Source organism: Papilio xuthus, unplaced genomic scaffold (genome assembly GCF_000836235.2).
Source record: "Papilio xuthus unplaced genomic scaffold, Pxut_1.1 DF825783.1, whole genome shotgun sequence".
In the NCBI taxonomy this organism is placed as follows: Eukaryota; Metazoa; Arthropoda; class Insecta; order Lepidoptera; family Papilionidae; genus Papilio; species Papilio xuthus.
The window spans coordinates 1,703,284-1,725,063 of NW_013532866.1; the positions used below are offsets into that span (position 1 = coordinate 1,703,284).

Below are 21,780 nucleotides of genomic sequence, written 5' to 3' on the forward strand. Positions count from 1 at the left end.
ATAAATAACACATATATATATATATATATACACACATATATATATATATATATATATATATATATATATATATATATATATATATATATATATATATATATATAAACATATTGTTATCTCTGTGTTGTCAAACATAATGACATGGATGAACATATGTTTTATACAGAGGCCATGGTCTCAGAAACCAACGGTGAATGACGCAGTTAGGTTGACTGGAATAGTTCTATAAGAAATAATAGAATACAACAGAAACGGTTTTATTGATCGAATATACAATACTTTTTATGGCCTAGTATTCTCAAGGTCAAGTCACAAATAGATCAATATTGACTTATCTTATTGAAATATAATTTGATTGACAGCAATGAAAATGAAATGGAAAAACAACTCTAGTGTTCTACCTTACTAATATTATAAAAACGAATGTTTATATGGATGTTTGTTTAAAGATATATCGAGAGTATGGATCTCGCTGATTTGGTTTAGATGTAGAACATAGTCTGGACACATAGGCTACTAATTAAGTTTTAATACCGCGTGGACGTCAAGGGCGACAGCTAGTATAACCTATAACCGTGTGCTGCAACAACTACATAACTCACGCCCGTAACTCAGAGCGGTAGGCAGAGACCAAGGACCTCCATTTGTCGCGGTCCTGACACATCTCTCTCGCTTCTACATTCATACATCTACGCATACATGCACCTCGGTTTTGGGTGCTTTTAATTCTTGTGTACTTCATCGATTAGGATGGTAAAAGTCCGTCTGAGATGGACCGACACTACCGCTCATTTTCTAGCCATAAATTTCTCTTTTTATTTATAATTTTAATACTTATTGGCCAAAAACGTAGTATGGTTAGGGAACGTACCCATACTACGTGAACCGTTTAGGTGGGGGGGGGGGTCTTTAAGATACTACGGTCAGTCACAGGAGCGGGGAGGCGGTTCAGGTTTTTGTGACGTAGTCGATAGTTGTTATTTTTGATAATACATTATTCACTAGTAATTTAAGTATGCATGCAGTCTTAAAAAACTTAGAAAAAACTAAAAAATAGGTCACGTAGTATGGATATGTTCCCTTACCTTAAAATAGCTATTCGTGGGTTTCTGAGATCAAAATCCCCGTTTAAAACATATTGTTATATCTGTTTTGTCAAAGATAATGCGAGGGATAACAATATGTTTTATACAGAAATTTTAGTGTCAGAAACCCAATGTTAATATTAATTAGTGCTGATGATTATCCCAGAGGATTCTGAGTAACGTTGTAAATATGTAGTTTAAAATTACCAACGTAATTAATATTGAATTATTTATAACAAGCTTTCCCAAACGTTGATTGATTTACTTTCATGACGCTTTTAGATGCTTTTAATTATAATTAATATCGTGGTTGAAACTCAATTTAAAAGGTATGTTATTTGATAACAACCGCTCAATATTTTGTCAAATTTACTCGCATTTTTACTCTGACATATAGACGTTTTATAAGTATTTTTAGTACTCAAATGATAATTAGTTGAGTTAACAGTGGTAGAGCCCGCTTTAAGATCTTCGCACGAATTTGCGCGGCACACCCGGTGAAATACCACGACCACACAGAAGACAGGCGTCAAGTGAAAGCAATTCCGCGTTTCGTCTGATGAGTGTGCGTCCCGGAGGCCTAATTCAGTTATCTTACCCTTCCCACCCTTTTTCAAATAAGGAAAGGATGGCAAGTGGAAGTGGACTTTCAGGGTGAGAGGATGCATGAAAAGGGAAAATGTTTTCTTTCTGTGCATCCTCTCCTCCGTCGATTAAAAGTAGGCAACGCATATGCAATTGCGTATGTCTATGGGCAACGATCACTTCGCTATTTCAGCGATTTCAGGTGGCCGCTCGCTCGTTTGGCACCTTATGATAAAAAAAAAAGTTAATGAGTTGGTTACATTTCATCATGGTTGATTTGATTGAGTTCATTTTATTATGAGTGGTATGGATGTTACTATTAAGAAATCAGTTTTATTTCAACCAAACATTTCTCTAGTCTTACTACTATTATAAATGCGAAAGCTTACATGAATGGATGTTTGTTTGAAGGTATCTCCAGAACATAGATGTAGAGTATAGTCTGGAAGAACATCTGATCTGATTAAGTTTTTTTTTAATTCCACGTAGACGTAGACGGGGCGACAGCTAGTTATTTTATAAAGATAGGGAAGCTTTGGAGTATATAAGTAATCAGTACGCCACATGTTTTAGCCGTGGATATATTTATTCATAAATATTTAAATTTATTCATCGCATCACATAGGATCTCGTCTATCGGGTGATTTAAAAATGATATACATATTCATACTATTGAAAAAATTCTCTATTAAATATCTAATATAGATTTTACTATGTTTTTATTTACTTCTTCATTTAAAATGATTGCTTTTTAAGCTGGTAGTTACTAATATTATAAATGCAAATGTTTGGATGGATGGATATTTGAAGGTATCTCCGGAACGGCTGAACGGATCTTGCTGAAATTTGGTATAGATGTAGAATATAGTCTGGAAGAACATATAAGCTACTTATTAAGTTTTTAATACCGCGCAGACGGAGTCGCGGGCGACAACTAGTATGGGATAAAAATATTAGCATGGTATGGGATTTTTTTTTGTATTTCAATGTAATGTGTATTTACATACCACTTTTACAAAATGTATTCCGCTTTGCAAAAGTGGGTAATGTAGGTCAGTTGAATACGTTGGTCAGCATAAAGTTTACCTTATTAAGCCTGTAAGCTGTTCTCTTGCTAAGTAATTACTTAGTTTTGAGAAAAAAAAATCGCTGTTACTTTTTTAATGTGAATAAGTCGCCCGCGACTTCGTCCGCGCGGAATTAAAAAACTTAATGAATCTTCCAGTGTATGTTCTATATTCATGCCAAATGTCTAGATTGTTCAGCCGTTCTGGAGATACCTTCAAGCAAACATCCATCCATCCATCTAAACATTCGCATTTATAATATTAGTAAGATATATGTCTAATATAACTATTTTCCATATTAAGTTAAACATACTTAGTCAAATATTTTATTTATAACGAATACCTGTCGCTCGCGACTCCATCCGCGTGAAATTATACTTATTAACCTATGTTCTTTCAAACATCCATCCATACATCCAATCATTCGGATTTATATTAGTAAGTAAAACTAGTGCTTAACCACAAACCCATTTGATTGTAATTCAAATTTTTTTCTATGTTAAATTAAATACAGTTAACGTTGGTTTTCACTGTCGAAGCAATTGAACAAAAACACACGAATATCATTTTCTTTGATATTCTTAAACAATTTTTAGGCTCCTTCACGAAACGAGCGTATCACCATCTCAAAGGCCGGCAACGCATCTGCGGTTCCTCTTGTATTGCATGGGCGTCGTTGAACACCTCGGTGTTCCCGCTGCTCGTTATCCTCCTTCTGTTATAAAAACAGTAAGCAATAGAGTCTAAAATCCGATGACAATTTTTAAATTTATCTTTGCGATTAGCTCGACCAAATAAAAAGTATTATATCTAGATCCATTATAAAGGTCAAGAGCCACCGAACCAAAGATTTATCTTCACAGTTTTTTTTATTATAATAAATCTTTCCTTCTTCGTAATGTTACCTTTTTCTCTGTACCTTTTTTCATCTGAACGTAATAGAAAGTTGGTTTTAAATCACCTTTTATTGGACGTTTCGATGCAATATCTTGAATGGAATTGTTTATTATTTTATTTTATCATCGGTCGTAAAAATTTATTTTTTCTTTTTTTTTTATAAATGGCTACTTACCTTAATATTATTAACTACCAGATATTTACATATAATAGGAAAATTTCTAATCAGCTTTAAACCTTAAAGCCCAATAATCAATCATAACGATATATCCTTTGTCTATATTACTTTTTTTTTATAAGAGAAGGGGCCAAACGATCGGCGAGAACATTTTACATAGGAAGGACAATCAACCATGCATTTTGATCGGGACTACGACCAGGAAATCGGTTAAATTGAAACAGTCTTACTTCTTATTTCTTTCTAACTTACTTCTTACTAATATTATAAATGAATACTTGGATGTATGAATGTTTACTATAAGATATATCGAGAAAGGCTCAACGGTTCTCAATGAAATTTGGTATAGATGTAGAACATAGTCTGGAAGAACACATATCCTACTAATAAAGTTTTTCTTTTAAACTCTGTGCAGAGAGTCACGAGCAATAACTAGTTAAAGATGAAGATAAACCAAAAAAATCTATTATCATGTAATTTTTGTATTTTCCTGAGTAAAATTGCATATATGTACTTTTTAATCCTAGTTAAATTCAACTATAGTATGTAGTCCCAAATTTTCGTACGTCGTTAAAATTTAACGGAACTATTTTAGCCAGGGGCCGGCACGTGTTGCCGCATACAAGCACAATATAACCAGCGTTGCTGTGAAATTAGTTAACTTTAATTTAGGTTAATTCCTTGCTGCAGTGTCCATTGCTTAAGTTTTATGAACGCAATTACATTAGCTATTCATATGCATTTTTATAATGTACTAGCGGCCCGTGACTCCGTCCGCGCAGAATTAAAAAGAAACATAATTAGTAGCCTATATGTTCTTCCAGACTATGTTCTATATGCACGCCAAGTTTCATTGAGATCCGCTCTGGCGTTCTGGAGATACTTTAAAACAAACATCTATCCAAACTTTTGCTTTTATAATATTAGGAAGTCTAGCGGTCCGAGACTCCGTTCGAGCGAAATTTAAAATTATTAGTAGACTATGTGTTCTTCCAGAGTATGTACTACATTCAAGCCAAATTTCAGCTAGATCCATGTAGTCGATTGGGAGATACCTTCTAAGAAATAACCATTCATACATCTATCTAAACATTCGCAATTAAGCATTTATAATATTAGTAAGATCTTATAGAAGAAAGTTAAAATTAATCAATTCAAAAAGTAAGTACAGCTCCTTAATAAAAACCGGCAACGGATCTGCATTTCGTCTGATGCTGTGCATGTCTGTTAGCAATGATTACTTCTTTTTCCGCGACGCTCGTCTGTCTCCTTATCTTATAAATCAGTACCATGTATTAAGCGTGCATACCATTTCCTTAAAGGCCTGCAACGCATCTGCAGTTCCTCTGGTGTTATAGATGGCCATGGGTGTCGTTGATCACCTCGGTGTTTCCGCTCTTTTGCCCCTTCTCTTATATAAAAAAGCATTAGCTGTCGAATAAAAAAAGAATCATGGAGATTGGTCTACTAGAAACAAAGTTATGAGCTGGGGAGTTGGGAGTTACACCCAAAAAAATCTTCTTACGTTTTCAGGCAATCATTACTTGAATAACCAATAAATCAGATTTAATACCGATTTATTTTATCTCCAAATAATTATGGTTATTTATTTCACAGTTAAATTCTTGATTAAAAAGATTAAAATAAGAAAATACACAATCTTAAACAGAAGTTGTATAATATTAATCAAACGCGTCTGATATTGAAACAGAATATTTTAAAAGATTGAATAAATAATAAGTTCTGGCCTTTTTTGAATTTCATTAAAACATTCCGGGGGTTGTATTAAAGATTCATAATTTTCTGATATAAAAATGTTTTATTTAACATTCATTTGTTTGGAATAATTAATACGTGTTTACGAATCATCTTGATGTTCTTATCTCATGTGGGGTTGGTGCACCAGTTTTTGCTCACCAAAATATATATTAATTTCAGTCGTCACACCCTTCTTAATCATGTCACCTTTTACGCTATCAATACTGAAGAATCATCGTAACATTTCAACATCTCTATTTTTTTTTTCCAAAGGTAGTAAGGGCAATGGCAATAGGTAATACGGAAGTTTTTTCGTTACTATCACATAATTTTTCAAAAATGTTATAGTTTTCAACTTTCTTTACAATCGTAGAAAAATACGTTGGATAAAAAAGTCAAAGTACTTTCGCTTTAACAAATCGAATAAAATTTTGTTATCAAGTCACGTTCGGTCAATTTTATATGCGACACGTGTTCCTTTAACGAAATTCGGGATACGTAATAAGATTACACACTGTATTAATACAGATATATTTTTTTAACTAAATATATTACTACTTTTAGACATTTATGAATTACAATCTTTTGGCGCGAATGGCTCGCTTTCATTACCAAGTCAAGTGTCAAAATTAATAGTGAGGGGACATAAACGTCGACATTTTAGTAAGGCTAGTCGTGCCAGTAAACCGGTACGTCGGATTTTTTTCTTAACACTACTCATATGGATTTTTTTTGACGAAATATTAGCAGATTTTTTTCTAAATTTACTAATATTTCTTTTAACATTCCAACTAAGCTCTAGGCTTTTGCTAGGATATGGTTTACGACAATAGTCCAACTGCGGAATTCGAACCCCCGACCTCGTGATCGGAAATCCGTACTCTTAACCATTAGGCTATTGACGCTTTTAACGACGATTGCATGAAAAGTAACATGATTAAGAAGGGAGAGACTTTGACGATTGATCTGGTGGACGAAAACTGTTGCGTCAACCCTACAAAAGAACCATATAGTTGTATCATTTTGTATACTATATACACTGTGTAAATACTTTTTTTTACTATGTTTTAAGTATTGCGTAAGACGCTCATAAATGTAACGTGTTAACCTTAATATATATACGGCTTCTAATGCAATTTATTCACTTTTCACGCAAGATTTTATATAGTTAAGTAATAAATCTCTACTTAAGTAGTGTAACTTAGTATTCAAATAAATTAAATGTAAGTAAATTTTAACAAACATGTCAACATACATAAAGATATATGTGACATTAATCAATCAGGATAGGGCAAGACCAATACCTAGTACCCCTTTTTTGTTTCAGAGCGGAATGCTTTAGGCATACTCCGTGCCTCGGGAAAGGCACGATAGTTATGTGGGATTCTCTCCCCGAATGGGAGCATACCCACTAAACCCCTATGTTCCCTCATAGTCATAATGTGGGACGCCACGAGATCGTGAAGAATTAGTACCCCTGACTTAGGGGCTCCGAGCTCCATATTTATTTGCGAAAGTTTAGATGGATCTTTATTATTACGTATCCTCTGAAGAGCTGAACGGATCTCGATGAAATTTTGCATAGATATAGAACACTGGAAGAACATATACATAAGCTACTAATTATGTTTTTTTTTAATTTCTCGCTGACTAAGTCGCCGGCAAAAGCTAGTAATAAAATAATAAAAAAAACATGCTATATAATTATATTTCATTAAACTGAAACAATTTTGAAGAATATTTAGGATTCCAATATATTTCAGGTCTGTTTTACTTTCCATTTTTACGACTTAACTAACTTTCCTTGTAATACCTTATTTTCGCAAGTAATTTCCTGAAGAAATTACTTCTTTTTTTCCTCCATCGTGATTTATAGCTTGTTATTAGAAAGAGGCTTATTGTTACTTAAGTTATTGTTAACACTAAGTAAAGTGACTTGCGGTTAATATTACTAAGTAAGTTTGTAATCAAATGCTCTTTAATGATTTAACTTATTATATATACAAAGGTAATTTTTTTCATTTATAAAATTAGAAATCTAAACATTATTAACTAGTATCGTTAGTAAAAATGTAGAGTTCTCAATTGAATTAGAGATATCCTATGTAACCCGTAATTGCCAAAAAAACTATATGTATACTAGCTGTCGCCATCGACTCCGTCCGCGCGGAATTAAAAAAAAACGTGATGAGTAGCCTATGTGTTCTTGCAGATTATGCCCTACATCTATGCTAAATTTTTGCGAGAACGTTTGATCCATCCATCCATCCATCTAAACATTAGCATTTATAATATTTGTAGACTACAGAAATATGATAATTCCGTAGTCTCTTACCCTTTTGGGTAACGGGCTTGTCTACGAATGTAGTAGGTCAGAACTATAGTAAAATGACCGGATCTGCCTCCATATCACGTAGTGTGGCTTACTCTATGATGCGCTCATCAAAGTCCCTAATTTCCGGTTCCACCGGTAACTTCGACAGGAAGTTACTTATCGATAATACATAAATGTTACTTAATGTTAGTATAGTAGACGTGAAATGTAAGTAGTATATAAGACAAGCAATCTATATAGTTAAAAATGTAAGTGTCTGTATGTTATATAAAAAAATACATTTGTAAACTTGATGAATTTGATATGCTTATATCGATAATCCAAATTTTAAAATATTTATCTTCATTTATTCCGTGTAGTGTCCGTAACGGCTTGACCGATTTTGACAGTTCTTTTACTGGAAGATAGCTTAGGTATACGGAACTAACTTTGGCTATTTTTTTTCGCGCTAATAATAAAGAAAATCAATAAACATTTTGGTGAATCTGAAGCAAATTATGCTTGAATATCGCTCAGAAAGTTTAGGTGGTCTAAACCAGTCTTATTTACCTTGTAGATATTATATTTTTGATAAAATAACATATAACATAGTAAGTACAATTTATTCGCTAAGTTACATGGAACTGTTCAACCGCAAATGATATATTCGATCACATTTAAGGAAAACTTCTTCAGAGTAGAAAAACAGGAAAATCTCGGGAAATTACACGTTTCTACCCTCAAGTACTTTGGGGCCAGGGACGCAAACAATACTGAATTTAGAATTATATTTACTTAAGAGGTATGTTACCTTGCTTAGACCCTTTGAATACAAGGTTATGTAAACCGTCGAAACTAATAGAGTATATAGTTTTTGTATATAACAATCAATTGCTATTCGGTAGTCTTGCTAAAACTCAACAACGGCTGAACGGATTTATCTTACCTTAGTTTTGAAATATTTGTGGAGGTCTAGTAAAGGTTTAAAAGGTGAGAAAAATTCGAATAATTGCAGGGAACTAATTCAGTTTTATTTCATTCCACGCGGACGGAGTGACGGGCGACAGCTAGTATATTGTATAACACACAACGTTTAATCATCGACGCGAATCGTCTATTAGTGTGGAACATAATCTGGAAGAACATTTTTTTTTATCATAAGGTGGCAAACGAGCCAGCGGCCACCTGAAATCGCTAAAATGGCGAAATGCCTGTTGCCCATAGACATACGTAATTGCATATGCGTTGCCTACCTTTAATTGTCGGAGGAGAGGATGCACAGAAAGAAAATATTTTCCCTTTCCATGCATTCTCTCATCCGGAAAGTCCACTTCCACTTCCCATCCTTTCCTTAAAAGTGAAGGAAGGGAAAGAGGACTAAATTAGGCCTCCGGGACGCACACTAATCAGACGAAACGCGGAATTACTTCCACTTCACGCCTGACTCCTAATTAAGTTGTTTTTTTATTTCTGTGCGGACGGCCGGCGATATCAATAATATTTTATTCGTATACAATATTTTTTTATCAACGCGAAAGTTAAAAGGTTAACCATTTCTGTATAGTAGAGGACCTAACAGATGGAAACAATTGAACAAAGGCACAAAACCCTGTTCCCAAAGTAAACACTTGAAACATGGGAACGTTTAAAAATGGCAGAGCATTTTTTAAAATTTCACCGCAGGTTTTGTTAGGTTTTTTCGAATGTGTTTAAATTGAAAAATCCTTTCATACAAAAAAAAAGGTAAAAAAACAGTTAAGGAATAATCTATCCTTAAATTTGTATTAAGGTATTGGGAAAAAATCCATGGCCGGAGTGTTTTAAATCCGATAAAATTTCATATTCGGATTTTTTAATTTTTTAAGTGAAATTAAAATCAATAGCCGTTAGTTTATACGCCCAAAATCAGTGTATTAAACATATTGTTTTGGATCATCCTAGACAAAACAGATATAACAATATATTTTAAACTTGAATTTTGGTCTCGGAAACCCACGGTAAGTACTATAATATAGTTACCCATGTCCGTATCATTCCGAAGAAATGCAATCCAATCTTTGCAAATATATTAATAAACTGTCATCCGTAACTCCGTCCGCGCGGAATTTAAAAAAAAACTGAATTAGTTGCCTATGTGTTCTTTCAGACTATGTTCTACATCTATGCCAAATTTTATCAAGATACGTTTAGCCGTTATGGAGACTTTCAAACAAACATCCATCTAAACATTCGCGTTTATAATATTAGTAAGAAATAAGATAATTTCATTTAAAATGATTTTTTCTTTCTTAAGTCTTCATTTAAAACGTTTCGTCAATTTAACAGTTCGCTTTTTAAAAGATTTTTTTCATAGATTCCCTTTGTGTCACATCATACAAAATGTCTTTCTAATTTCTCATCGGCGTGGGAAGGCTTTATTAAGAGCTCTTTGTACAGAATTAGGTTAGCTTTGTCAGCCGAATGGAGTGATGATAAAAGATGTCACAATGACTACATCTAGACTACGCAGTTTTATGCAACCCTGGTACTTTAGAAATGAAATCTTATTTACTTTTAAAAAAATTATAAATGCGAATGTTTAGATGGATGGATGGATTTAAGGTATCTACAGAACGGATCTTAACCAAATTTGGGATAAATATAGAAAATAGTCTGGAAGAACACATAGACTACTAATTAAGTTTTTTAATACCGCGCGGACGGAGCAGCGGACTACAGCTAATTTTGTCACATTTATATATCTAAATGAGATTATTATTCAAGAGATTTTCAATGTAAGTAGGTAAAAGATTGGATATTCATTTCACATTTACTAATTAATATGGTATTTTTGTACCTGTTAAGAAACAAAAATTAAAAACATAAATTACAAAGTAAGAACTTCAAACAACCATAAATAAAAAAGCGCGTTGATTATTTCAACGATTTTAATGTTGAAGTCTACATAGAGTTTCCGGTGTAGAATCAAAATGTATGATTTTAACGACAATTTACTTATAATTTTGTAAAAATAAAACCACACAATTGCATGTATTCGTGTTTAAAAAAACAAGAAAAGAACACAATTTAAAACATAATAGCAGAAAAGCAGCAATTGTTTTAGTTCTCTCGATGGTAAAAAAACTCTTACATTTGGACCTTTGCCCAGTTTCCGGGCAACTTTCCCGTCCCCCTAGCATTTGTCAACCCACTCGAGTGCTATTATATAAATTATTCTGTATTCACTTTATTTTGTACAGTGGAACTGTAATTTAACATGAAATGTATTGTTCCAGCAACTCTTTGAGGTGTTTCACCGTTGATTTCTGAGACCTGTAGACTCTGTAGAAAATATGTCTTCATCCCTGTCTTTATTTTTGAGAAAACAGAGATAACAATATGTTTTAAACGAAGATTTTGGTTTTAGAAACCCACAGTTAATAATTCACTATTAAGTAGCAGTGAAACAAATAAGTGATCTAGCTGTCGCCCGTGACTCCGTCCACGCGGTATATAAAAAACTTAACGAGTAGCCTATGTGTTTTTGCAGACTATGTTCTACATCTGTGAAAATTTTTATCAAGATCCAATAAGCCGTTCCGGAGATACCTTCAAACAAACACATTAGTAAGATTCAATAGTTGCTTAAGCGTTTTGGATGTTGGGAGAAGTCATTTAAGTTTGTATGCTACGTAGAGGTATTTGATTGTACCCATTATATCCTAACTAAACCTTAAATAACTCTGGGTTCAATTGTGTACTATAGACCTAACTTATTGCCTTCGTTAACGTATGTTTGTATAATCAAAATATTCACATAAAACCTGGTAGAGAAAATAACATGTGTAAATTTACGTCTACTACTACTTTAAATAAGAATTCACTCCAATAACCTATAGACAAGTCGATGTTTTTAATAAAAAAACAATTGAATTGTCGATGCTTACAAATTGATTTATCGATGTACCACGTTCGCGCGAACTAGGTGACCTGAAACACGTGGCCTCCCGTTCTCTTCCTATTATCTTTTTAATCCAGCACATTAGAGAGTAGATATATATAACATACGTACAATTATTCACTTGTTTTATTACATAGATCGTCAGCAATAAAAGTAACAGGCATTATTTAATAATAATAAGACATTTAATCCGGTCATTATATGTATACATTACAACACAATTTAAAACAAAAAAATTAAGCTAACAATACACAAAAAAATCAAACAAATTATAGCTAAGCATTGCAATGCAGAACAGATAGGGCCCTTGTTTAGCTGTATTTTTGTTACCCTCGGTGACACACATGAGCTTTAGTTACGTATTTATTTATGCAAACTTTATTATTAATCCTAGTTTTATTTTTATTTTAGATTAAAAAATAGATAGTAGCCGATTCTCAGATCTAATGAATGTAATAAAAATCGTTCAAGCCGTTTCAGAGGAGTATGGTAACTAACATTGTGACACGAGAATTTTGTATTTAAGAAGATAAGTTGGCAAACGAGCAGCAAGTCGCATGAATTCACCGAAATAAGGAGGCGACAATTCGCAATTGCAGATGCGTTGCCAAACTTCAATCGATGTTGGGCGCACAGAAAGACAATATTTTCCATTCCTATTCGTCTCTTTCTCTGTCAAATACACTTCCCCTTTCCATCCTAACCTTGTAAGAAAAGGGTGGGAACAAGGATAAATAGTTTAGTGCGTTGCATATGTTTTTTTTTACATTATATATACGACTCATTAAAAATAATGAGTTTGCTTAACGAGTTTTTAAGTACTCCTACTGCTCTTAACATATGCGTAATACTTCGAACTAAACTACGCAATTTTATTGTTGAATCAGTTCATAAATATATTAACTAGCGTTCGTCCGCGACTTTGTTAGCGTATAATTAGCACTTAATATTCCTGCGTGCATCAACTTCGTGACTTCAAAGACCCATCAAAATCGGTCCATCCTCTACGGAAATTAACTACAAGAAAGCTTTGCAGACATATATATATAGACAGACAGAAAGGCAAAATCTTTAAAAATAGTTTTTTCTTCTTTAAAAATTATGTGTACGAAGTATGACATTTAGTTTTAATGTTACATACAGACATTTCAATTTTATTAATTGTACACATAAGGATTTAGTCCGTCTTCAAGTTTAATAAAGTTGTCAATAATCAATTGAAATTGTATTTAATTTAACTGAAACACTAAAATATTATAACAATCCTTGAACCCAAGTTATATTACGGCTAAATGTCATCAGCTCACTATATGTCTCGACTAAGGGGCTCGGAGCCTATTCTAGTGACTAGGCCATAGTCAACCACGCTGGCCAAGTGTGGGTTGACTTCACACATAACTTTGAATTTCGCAGATATATGTGCAGTTTGCATCACGATGTTTTCCTTCACCGTAAGAAAAGAACTGTAAGATAAAAAATCACTTTACCCTTCTCTCTCCCACAGAAGAGAAGCAGAACGAAGACAAGGCGTCAGAGGAGCAGGCAGCAACAAAGATACAAGCAGCATTCAGAGGTCATAAGACCCGTAAATCAATGAGTATGAAGACCGCAAAGAACCAGCCGGAACCGGAGCCGACCAGGGCTGAGCTGGAGGCCGAATTCAGGGCTGATGATAAAGGTATTCATGAAGTTTACACTATGAAATGCTTCCAATAAGATATCTACGAATTCCAAAAAAATATATATTTCTTTTGTGATATACTAGCTGTCGCACCCGACTCCGTCCGCGCGGAATTAAAAATAACTTAATTAATAGGCTATGTGTTCTTCCAGACTGTTCTATATGTATTCCAAATGTTATCAAGATCTGTTCAGCCGTTTTGGAGATACCTTGTATCAAACATTCATCCATCCTTCAATTACTTATTCAAACATTCGCATTTATAATATTAGTAAGAGTAAGATATATGGTAATAACAAAGCTACGTTTTATAGACAATGGACAGGACGTAGAGTTACAAATTAAAATCAATTATAGAACGGACAATACAAACATTCATCAATGGGTTGTCTCGATTATATTTGGCATACATATATAACATAATCTGAAAGAACGCATAGCCTTCTAATTCATCATCATCAGCTCACTATACGTCCCCACCGAGAGGCTCGGAGCCTACCCTAAGTTAAGGGTGATTAGGCCATAGACAACCAAGCTGGCCAAGTGCGGGTTGGTTGACTTCATACATAGCTTTGAATTTCTTCTCAGATATGTGCAGGTTGCATCACGATGTTTTCCTTCACCGTAAGAACGTCGGATAAATGTATATATGTAAATCGGAAATCGAAAAACACATTGGTACATGGCGGGATTCGAACCCAGGACCTGTAGATAAGTACTTGACCACTGAGCCACCTACCAATTACGTTTTTTAATTCCGCGCGGACGGACCGCGGGTGATCGCTAGTATAAAGTATAAAGAAGATTCCTTTTGCTCCAAAGATTTAAGGTATTAACTTGAGCTTTGTTGGTAATTAGAGGTAAACCGAAATGTAGTACTAATAAGATTATGTTCTAAGTGAAAGTAGATTGTACTTAACCATACTTATTACTTACATAATCCTCTACGAGAATTTCAAGAATTAACTTAGATAACATAAATAAGTCATTGTTATATTTTATCATAGTCTTTTTAATGTGACTTTTTGTCGAAATGATAAAAAAAATGTTAGTGTTAAAAACAAATTTAAAATTGAAAATAACGCCATCTAGAACTCGTAAAGTTTAGTATGGGCGACGATGAATATTGATGAATAAGTGTTATATTTTATGCTAGCTGTCGCCCGCGACTGCGTCCGTTCGGTATTAAAATTAAACATAATTAGTGTAGTGTATGCATAAATGTAGGGCCGTCAGTCGACCTTTGGACCGGCAACACGTGTCGGTACCTGAATGAGCCAAATATAACGCAACGAATGCTACAATTAATATGCCAAATTTCCGTTGAGCCGTTCTAGATATACCTTCAAACAACAATCCATCTAAACATTCGCATTTATAATATTAGTAAGATTAAATAATATTCAATATTTGTCTACAGAGCTGTGTAATGCCGCTACTAAAATCCAAGCCTCGTTCCGCGGCCACCAGGCCCGCAAGCAGACTCAAGTCGAGAAAGACAAGGAGCAACAAGATAAGGTACGTATAGCTTAAACTTAAAATAAATTCCACCTTTATGCATTCCTGTGAAAAAGGGTCTTGACAGACTGATAGACGGACAACAAAGTGATCCTATAATGGTTATTTTTTTTCCTTTCGAAGTACGGAACCCTATAAAGATGCAAGATACAATCTAGAAAAATGCAATTTATAAATAAATTTTGTAATTTTACGTAAAATCTCTTTATTTTTCAGCTATTATTTTTTTTGAAATAATTTCGTGATAATCACGTGACTTTTTTATGTTAATAGAGGGGGTTGAATAAAATCTCATGACATCTTACCGGGGGCGGGGCAGAAAATTAAAAAAAACACCTCACGTAATTTATGGACCCCCCATTATTAAATTATTATTACATAAAAATAACAATTTTATTAATATTTCACCCCTAAATTGATTGATTAGTGAGGGGTTGAACGTTATATTTTAGTAAGGCTAGTGTTGGGTCAATACACTGCCACATTTTCGAATTTTCTTCCTAACAATAGTAATTATTCACTTATAATCTTTAAGTTTTATCTAAAGTTATTGTCAGTTATTTTTTTTCGCAGGAGGACATCGAGAAAATAGATCTGACCGATCCTGAATTAAACAAAGCTGCCACTAAGATTCAGGCGTCGTTCCGCGGACACAAAGTTCGCAAAGACGTTCCCAATTAATTCCATTCATCTTAATATCGTATGTACGAACAACTTTCAACTTTGCGTCTTTATAATAAAGTTCAATTCACATTGTATCACTATTACTTTTATGTAACAAACTTTCAGATTTAATATTCAACGTACATATGGATTAGAAATTAATATTTAGTTGTATACCAGTATGCATTTTATATATGTCAATTTGTCTGTCTTTAGTCAATTTTTCAAATGATATCCGTTTCTTGTTTTTTTTTAAACTTCAGTCTTATAACTGTTATGTTTTGTTCGATAGCTAATTTGTGTGCTATGTTAATGCAACTATTAATTATTAATTTTTATCATCTTTGTATGGAAATAATTTGTAATTTAATTCTTTATAATAATTTTAATTTATACGTTCGTTGTATTAAAAATTGTATTACTTATGTTTCTTTACGAACAAAATTACAGACAAACAAACTACAAGTCAAGTCTTTATGTGAAGCATCAACAAGCTAGGTTTGAAATCTCAGAATATAGATGGCGTTATTATAAATTGGTAAACAATTAAATTATTTATTTTAATATTTTTCAAATAAATTCATTAGTTGTAGAAACAAAGAACACAAATTAATTGTTTAAATATTACACAATTCTTTTTTTATTTTACTTGGATTAAAAAAAATCTAATAATAATTTGCATAGTATCAACATTCCATTTCTTAATAGAATTTGTTAAATAATATAAGATTTTATTTTTAAATTATATTAATAACAATATCATAGATATAGTTGAAGCATTAATATCGCTTGTTGTATGTTATTTAACATAGCATTAGTAATTATAGTATGTTATATAAATTCTGGTACTTTCCAATTAACAATATTCAATAAATTATTTTTCAATTTAATTTTAAACCTAACCTATAAACGTCACCGCATTCAAATTTGTCGGTATTTTAAGATTTATATTGAACATAATAAATAATTGCCTGGACTTATTATTGTTTTACTTTTGCCTCTTCTCCTTAAAAAAAAAACACTGGCAACACATTACAACTTTAACTATGAAGCATCTAGGTTGCCCTATACAATTAAAAAGAATAAAAAACTAAAATAGTTTGTATTTTTCTTAGTTTTTAAAAAAAATATATTTAAAAAAAATTTAACTATATTTTAAGGTTATATCACAATCTCAAAAGACATTGGTCAATTATATTAATACGTAGGGGAAATTGCTAGATTCTGGTGATGACCTTGCCGATTCGAGACCAAAATCTCTGTTTATAACACATCGTCATCCTTGTCTTTATCGTTGACATAACAAAGATTATAGTCTCAGAAATCCACGGTAACTGTCATTAATTTTAGATCTAGGTATACCTACTTACATACTATCTAGGTAGCAATTAATTAATAAATTAAAAATTCACCTTTATAAACAAAAGTTTAAATCCTCCAAAATTTTCTTTATTTTTTATGTCTAATTATTTTATTATTCTCTTAATATTATTTATATTAAATAAAAATTTTATACAAAAGTTAAATAGTTCAATAAGACTATGATATGATTTTTATAATATATTAAAATAAAAATTATTTATTTGTTAAACGACTATACTGGCAACCTACAAACTACAAATGTCATTACTCTCGAAAAGTTTTGACCGTTGCAATCAAAATTAAATATAAATTTGGAATTAAGAAAGTATTGTTAAAATTAACAATAATACAAACGTTTTTTCGTTTAGAATTTGATTGAATGTATTTATTGCAAAAGTTAAGTAGTAAAAAGAAGTTTTCTTTAAAATTAAAAGACGGGTGAAAGGTAGACAAAAATGGTGCCGCGTTAATATTAAATAATTTGTGTTAACAATACGTGTGGAAGATTAACATGAAGATTCGATTATTGTTTTATGAAAAGGAAAAATAAAACAACAAAACTTATGTAAGTTAATATTAATTTACCCTAAAATCAAGATAATTAATGTTTTTTTCTTATTTGAAATAAACTATTTATTTCGTTAATATTTTATGGTAGATTAATAAAAGTAATTTGTTATCAGTTTTCCTAAGATTGAATATTTTAATCCATTTCCATCCAATCGTAAATTTAAGCAAATAAAGAATTTATACAGCAATCGAAAAACGTAATCTATCGTTAGGAAAGTGATACATCTATTTTTGCATAACAAAACATACAAATTGTAGAATAATAATGGATTAATCTTACAGATTGGTGTCAATAATACAAGGACTGTCGAAAATTAAAGTCAAATTCTCTTTGACTAACAAAATGAATATTTGAAAAGCTCATGTAAGTAGTTTTTTATTTTTAACCTGACGTAAGTGGATTTGTTGAGGGATTGTGCTGAAAATATTCTGACATTTTCCTTGACGGTTGTAAATACCTGCCTCATCCTTTATGACTTAATGGACGACGAAAATATGCCTTTCTTAGAACATTCTACGTAGGCTATTTATATCTGTTTTATTTAGAATTCACGTAAGAAATATGTTGATGACTGTTTGAACCTTTCAAAAGATTTCGTATTAAGTTTTCTTATTTTTTTGAGAGATTGAAATATAACTTACTAATATTATAAATTCGCATGTTTAGATGGATGGATGTTTGTTCTAATATATCTCGAGAACGGCTGAACGGATCTTGATGAAATTTTGCATACATATAATACATAGTTTGGAAGAACACATAGGCCACTATTTAAGTTTTTTTAATACCGCGCGGACAGAGTCGCGGGCGACAGCTATTACATCTATAGAGCCAAATAAATGTTCTATTCTTACTAATAGAGAACGGATAATAAATACGAGTCTAAAAACAAAAAAAAACATATCTTACTACTTACTAATATTATAAATGCGAATGTTTGGATGGATGGATATGGATGTTTGTTTGTAGGTATTTCCAAAACGGTTGAAAGGATCTCAATGTAATTTGGTATAAATATAGAATATAGTCTGGAAGAACACATAGGCTACTAACTATTTTTGTTACTTACGCGCGGACGAAGTCGCGGGCGATCGCTAGTAAATCAATAATTAAGGATACATTTGTAATGTTTGAATTTAATAGTTTAGTTATCAAATTATCAACAAATTAACTAAAAACAAAAAAAAAAACTTACGTAAATATATAAAAGAAAACAGTATAAAAAGAACATTTTTCATAGCCACGCCTTCAAGATAAAATTGGGTCGAATTTTAGACAGGTCATGTGTTATCTTAACATATCTGGTAGAAAAATGTTAGGCAGAAAGAAACTCCCCTTTTTTAAGTAAGATTAATGTTTCCCTGCCTGTTTTTAAACAAGACATTTGAATGAAAATATTCCTAGTTATAATTTAGTCTTCTATCTTTTCCACCCTTTTCTTATAAGGATGGGAAGTGGACGCATAGGAAGGGTAAATATTCTCTTTCTGTGTCCCCTCCTTCGTTAATTAAACGGAACGCATTTGTAATTGCGTATGTATATGAGCAAAGGTCGCTTGTTCGTTTGACACCTAAATAATATAAAAAAAAATCTTCGTAAGTACCGTTTTCACGTAACACGTAAGGAAATGAAAAAGCATTAATATTATTCGTCTATTTTGATTTATTTTAACACAAAATTATCCAAACTATATTAACTATTTTACAAAATACGTTAAAATAAACGTAATCATTTGAACGAAATAAAATTTGTAACAGATTTTCGTGACTTTATCGATGGAATAAAATCAGACAGACCTATAGTAAAATCGTTTGGGGCTCATGAAGGTTAAACGATGAGGTTTTATTGTCTAAAGCTAGGCTTTACGATGTTGACCTAGACGGTCGTATTTCAAGTAATTGTCGCTCTAAACCTGATGTTAACTTTGTCTTGAATACACTAATATTATAGATTTTATATATTAAATCGATGAATAAGGAGTAGGTAGGTAAGTAGGAAATTGGCATTACGAATACTATTGGAGTTTGTGGCTAAAAGCTGTTGTTATTTTCTTGATTTTTTATCTTTTTAGTACTATATGGTAGAAAATTTGACCGCAAAACTTGTTATTGGTAAATGAACTGGAACTACCATTTATTTTGCAACTATCTGGCGCCTGTGACTTTGTCTGCGTGAAGTTATAAAAGAACATAGTTAGTAGCCTATGTGTTCTTCCACAATATGTTCTACATCTGAGACATATTTCAGCGAGAACTGTTTAACTTTCCCTTCCCACCTTTTTTCTTATAAGGAAAGGATGGGAAGTTGAAGTGGATTTTCAGGGTGAGAGGATCCATGGGAAGGGAATATATTTTCTTTCTGTGCATCCTCTCCTCCGTCGATTAAATGTAGGCCACGCATATGCAAATGCGTATGTCTATGGGCAACAGTCACTTCGCTATTTCAGCGATTTCAGGTGGCCGCTCGCTCGTTTGCCACCTTATGATATAAAAAAAAACAAACATCCATTTAAACATTCGCATTTATATTAGTAAGATAAGATTCGTAAGATAAACAACGAGTAAAGCTTGTCTACAATATTAAATTACTAAAACAAACTCTTACGATCTTGTTTAGAAGAAACTTGATATTTCTTCTATGGAAGTGTAATACTACATTTTTCCTATTATCTGCAATCAACATGTTATCAGTGATTAGTAAACGTAAACATAAACATGTTTCATAACAACTTAAAAACAATCTTACTATGGATGTTCGCGAAAAATATTACTTTAACAATTTGTCGCCCGCGACTTAATCCGCGCGAATTAAAAAAAAAAACTTAATTAGTAGCCTATGTGTTCTTCCAGACTATGTTGTACATCTATGCCAAATTTGACTGAGATCCATGCAGCCGTTCTGGAGATATCTTCTAACAAACATGCATCCATCCGACGCGATGTCGCAGTATACGAACCTCTTAAAAAGACTACATTATTTTTAATATTTCCTACTTATTACCCAATACAAAAGTACTAACAAAAATATTTAATCTGTTTTCGTTTGTTTAAACAACAAAAGAAATTAAATAGCAAATATTTGTGGGCAACAGAGTGGAAAGCCACAAAGCGACTGTTGTTTTAAATTAAATTGAACTGGCAAATATTTTAAATAGGTCACATTCGACGTGATCCGCGTCAGCTGAAGTTAGACTTTTATATTAGGAAAATCGAAATCAATTAGTTGAGTTGTTTTTACATTAATCTTTATACATACTAGCTGTAGTCCGCGACTCCTTTAGAATACATAGGCGATTCTCAGACCTACTGAAAATACTGATTGGCTTCATCATCAGCTCGCTATACGTCCCCACCGAGGGGTTCGGAGCCTACCCTAAGTAAAGGGCTTGACTGATTGGCTTGACGTATGGTAACTAACATTGTGTGATACGAGTATTTTAAAACTAAGAACATTGATACAATTGTTATATCTGTATGTAATATCGTGAAAAAAATATATTTCGTACACGTGATTTTTTACGTACTTGTCTGTATGTATGTCCGCTAGGTCGCGTTTGGCGACTGGACTGATTTTGATGGAACTTGGACGTGGTGATAGGTGATGTATCCGAGCATATTATAGGCTACTTTTTTCTAATTATAAAAAATAAACTTTAAATGTATTTATTAAAATATTTTATTAGCAAATTATAGATTCCAGTATATAATTGTTATGAATGTCAGAAAAGAGTTTTAATACATAGAAAAATATATTCAAATCAAAATTCGAACTTTTTTTTCATAATTTGAATTCCATGTCCAATGTTTTCTTTTGTAAAATGTGTATAAGAATTATCAATATTAAACTAAATTTGATTGCAAGGACAGACGGAGTGTTTGTTAATTTTTAGTTATTTTATTAAACATACGATTAATCAGTTATCAGCCATTCCTCAATAATAGTAGGGAATTAACAGGAAATGGATTCTTCTTCTTCTTCTAGCTGTACAGCCCTTTGTGAGCCTTGGCTTGGTCCAGCAACTTTTTTCACCTCGGTGTATCTCTGGCCACGGACTTCCAGTTTGCTATGCCCACTTTTTTTGCGTCCTTATTAACGCCGTCTATCCGAGCTTTGGTCTCCCTAACAAGAAATGGATGGATTACGCAAAATGTGACATGATTA

General features: G+C 32.4%; 1 protein-coding gene across 1 annotated transcript in view; it reads left to right on the forward strand.

The window, feature by feature from the left end:
- Positions 1-16,036, forward strand: part of LOC106125714 (IQ calmodulin-binding domain containing protein igloo) — a 54,775-nt gene extending 38,739 nt beyond the window's left edge. Inside the window, exons 3-5 of the mRNA XM_013323013.1 lie at positions 13,329-13,502; positions 14,926-15,023; positions 15,597-16,036. Of these exons, the coding sequence (XP_013178467.1) occupies positions 13,329-13,502; positions 14,926-15,023; positions 15,597-15,704 (380 nt within the window). The 3' untranslated portion in view covers positions 15,705-16,036. The remainder of the gene's footprint in view (positions 1-13,328; positions 13,503-14,925; positions 15,024-15,596) is intronic.
- The last annotated feature ends 5,744 nt before the right edge of the window (positions 16,037-21,780 follow it).